General features: G+C 43.9%; 1 protein-coding gene across 1 annotated transcript in view; it reads left to right on the top strand.

Moving 5' to 3' along the window:
- Nucleotides 1–3,506: 3,506 nt before the first annotated feature.
- The window catches only part of SYDE1 (synapse defective 1, Rho GTPase, homolog 1 (C. elegans)), a 5,976-nt gene continuing 5,706 nt past the window's right edge, over nt 3,507–3,776 (top strand). Inside the window, exon 1 of the mRNA XM_006898345.1 lies at nt 3,507–3,766. Coding sequence (XP_006898407.1) covers nt 3,507–3,766 — 260 coding nt within the window. The remainder of the gene's footprint in view (nt 3,767–3,776) is intronic.

The following is a 3,776-nucleotide window of genomic DNA, read 5'->3' as shown; positions in this document are numbered from 1 at the left end:
GTCTCACTTTACAATAGTGGCCCTATGCAATATTTATTTATCCTTTTGTGACTGAGATATTTCCCTCAGCATAATGTTCTCCAGGGTCATCCACTTTGCATAATATTTCATGAGTTCCCTGTTTTTTAATGCTGCATAGTATTCCATTGTGTGAATATACCAGAGATTCTCTATCCATTCATTTGTTGATGGGCACTTGGATTGTTTCCAACTCTTTGCTGTTGCAAACAAAGAAGCAATAAACATGGGTATGCATAACGCTTCATAATTCTTGCCTCCAAAGAGCACTCTAGCTGCATCCTCTCTAAGACATATCTGTTGGTTCTCTTAGCCTTCCATGGGATGAACAAGAGTCAATGGTAATGAAGGAGGAAGTAGAAGCTGCATTGAAGGCATTGGCAAAAAATAAGACCCCAGGAATCAATGAGATACCAATTGACTTGTTTCAATTAACAGATGCAGCCTTGAATGCACTCGCCAGTCTCTGCCAGGAAATTTAGAGGATAGCTGTCTGTCCAATGTATTTGAAGAGGTCCGTATTTGTTCCATTCCCAAGAAAGGTGATCCAACTGAATGTGGAAACTATCAAACAATACCATTCATATGCAAGCAAAATACTGCTGAAGATCATTAAAAAATGGCTGGAACAGTACATATATAGGGAAATTTCAGAGAAATTCAAGCAGGACTTAGAAGAGGCCATGGCAGCAGGGATATCATTGCTGATGTAATGATATTACCTGATAATTTCCACATTCTGTTGGGTTGCCTTTTTTTTTAAAGAAGAACAAATATGCATCTTTTCCAATCAGCCGGCCAGGTAAATATCTTTCAATGTTCTTGGCACAAACTAGTGAGTACCTACAGGGCTGTGTGTGTTTGTTGAAATACAATTACAATTCTATCAATTCCTGGGGTCTTATTTCTTTGCTAATGCATCAGTGCTACTTAAATGTCATCCTTTATTACCACTGGCTCTTGATCATAGCTACTTTGTTTTTAATAATGTTTTTATCATTTTAATGAACATTTACAGAGATTTTGGATTTCCATTCATTTATTGCTGCACTTCTCTCCCCGCCCAGCCCTCCCCCCACCACATATGCTACTTTTTAAAATGGTTCTGTATTGACCAATTCTTTGTGATACAGTGACTCTGTGTATTTTTACTTTCTTTTAACGCTTCCTGCATTGCTCAAGATTTTGCTCATAAAATCCTTCAATATTGCAACTTGAGGCTTGAATTTGTTCTTATATTCTTCCATCTTGAGAGTTTCCAAGGGTGTTCCTTCCCTTTTGGTTTTCTAACTCCAGCTCTCGGCATATTTTGTTAGAATCCTTAGCTTTTCTTTTTGAGCTGCTCTTTAACATCTTCTATTCCTCTCTCTTATTTCAGCATTTCCCTCCTTTTGTTTTGGCATCTCTACATTCTAATGCAGGTCTCAGATTATCTTCTGACATCCATTTTGGTCTCTCTTTCCCATCTACAATGACCTTTTGCTTTCTTTGAGAATGACATTCTTTTTTTTTTTTACAGTTTTATAACTTTATTTGACAATCAGCTATCAGTTTTCATCCACATTGACGGTCTGTAGATTTTTGAAAGTGGTGACAGGTTCATAGGTAACCAGTGTACACAGCTTGTTTGGGGAATCTTCATCCTCATTACGTTTTCTGGACAACCATGCACGGATGCGGTATGGGACAGTCCTTATTCCTTTGGCCCAGACAGCTTTGTTAAGCCTGGTATCAATGCGAACATCTGGTGTTCCCATCTCCTTCATGGCAAATTTCCGGATCTCCTTTAGTGCCCGAGGAGCACGCTTCTTAAATCCCACTCCATGAATGCGCTGGTGAATGCTGATGGTGTACTCTCTGGTCACCACTTCGTTGATGGCAGAACGGCCTTTCTTCTTCTCACCACCCTTCTTTGCGGGGGCCATAGTGCCGGAACCAGGCTGGAAAAGCGAGAATGACATTCTTAATCATCACCCACAACTTATCTGATCTTTCATCACTAATGTTCAATGAATCAAATATATTCTTGAGATGGTTTTAAACTTGGTTGGGATAGATTTATGTTCGTATTTCGGTTCTTGTGGACTTGTTTTCACTTTCTTCGGCTTCAGTTTGAACTTATTACATGAGTCTATATGGCCCGTTCCATAGTCAGCTGTGTTTTCACTGCTGATACTGAGCTTCTCCATGGATCCTTTCCACAGCAGAGTTGGGTGGAATCCTCCATTTCTACTTGTTTGCATTTAGTCATTCATGTGTGTATTTGAACGATAGTTGTATTAACAGGTTGTCCTTATATGGTGTTGTTAGGTGCCACTGAGTCGACTACAACTCATAGTGACCCTATGAACAATGGCCCTGAACCTTGCCCTGTCCTGAGCCAATTCATCTCTGATACACCTGACCCATTGTCACAGTCACTGTGTCAGTCACCTCATTCAGGGTCTTCCTCTCCTGAGCTGACAATGTTATACAGAACATTATGTAGGACATTGTTCTGCTGCTATTCTTAAGATTTTCAAGGCCCGTTATTTCCAAAGTGGATGGCCAGCCTTGTTTCTTTCTCTTAATTGAGAAGCTCCATTGTTACTTGTCCACCAAGGATAATTCTGTTAGTGGCACAGCTCTCAGAGAAAAATGCAAGCCACCATAGAATGACAAGCTGACAGGGGAGTCTTGGGATCTTCAATATAATGTAACCACTCTATACCTTGTAAATCCTAACGTTTATGACGTTAATAAGGCAAGATTAAAAGCACATCTGAATGACCTTATCTGATCAAGGATAGATTTCTTCAGGGGTGTGGCCTGCACCTTATTTATGTTTGGACTATCTGGCAAAAAGTTAGAGAGACTTCTACCAGGTCCGCATCTGGCTATCCGATTCCTGGTCTCCAGACATGAGCCAGGGATCTCTGGTAATAAGGAGTTGCACTGGCAACCCAAAGGCACTAGGTTCAAATCCATTATCTGCTCTGCAGGAAAAAGACCATCAATCTCCTCCAGTGCAGTGTATTACCTCTGAAAACCTGCTGGAGGGTCAGCTCTGGATGGTAACAACAACAGAAATGAACCATCCGCAGGGTGTTCTCACTGGCTTTGGACTTATGACTATCCAAAGCCAGCTGTCTCCCCAACAATGACCTTGAGGCCAGTAGCCTGAGATCCTGCGTGCTTGCTAATCACCTGAACTCCGCTTCTTGATTCTCGAGGTCTGACCTATAGACCTGAGGTCTCTCCAAGTTACCCCTGACCACAGGGTCTTCTCAGCTGAGGCCCAGGTGTCACAGAACAGAGACAAGCACGGTCAGCTGCGCCCTGTCCAAACTCTTGACACACAGCCCCCAGCTTCTGTTAAGCACCGAGGAACAGCTGTTTTACTCGCTAAGTTTGGAGCCAGCGGCTACACAGCCGCAGTGACTGGAACTGGGTAGAGTCACAGCAGTGGCATCCAGGAGACCACAGAAGATTGTGGATGGAGGACACCCATGCTAGCGAACGACCCCAAAGGGCTGGAAGTGAGGCGGGGTGGGGGACGGGACACGAGGGAAGAGCCAAGTGCTGAAGTAAACCCAAGACAAGGCTCTGGATGCGAGTGGGTAAGAGAGCGGGCCGGAGGCCTGGGCTGCGCCACGACCCTTGGAGCAGAGGAGGGCCGCCCGGAGCCCCCACCCCGAGTCCTCGCAGCCCCGGCGACTACATCTCCCAGCACCGCCCGCTCGGGCCGCGGGAAGGGGAAAAAAAAAAAGTTTGGGCCA

This window comes from Elephantulus edwardii, unplaced genomic scaffold (genome assembly GCF_000299155.1).
Source record: "Elephantulus edwardii isolate Elephantulus edwardi_28Jun2011 unplaced genomic scaffold, EleEdw1.0 scaffold00226, whole genome shotgun sequence".
Lineage (NCBI taxonomy): Eukaryota > Metazoa > Chordata > Mammalia > Macroscelidea > Macroscelididae > Elephantulus > Elephantulus edwardii.
This window is presented reverse-complemented; position numbering and strand designations above follow the sequence as displayed.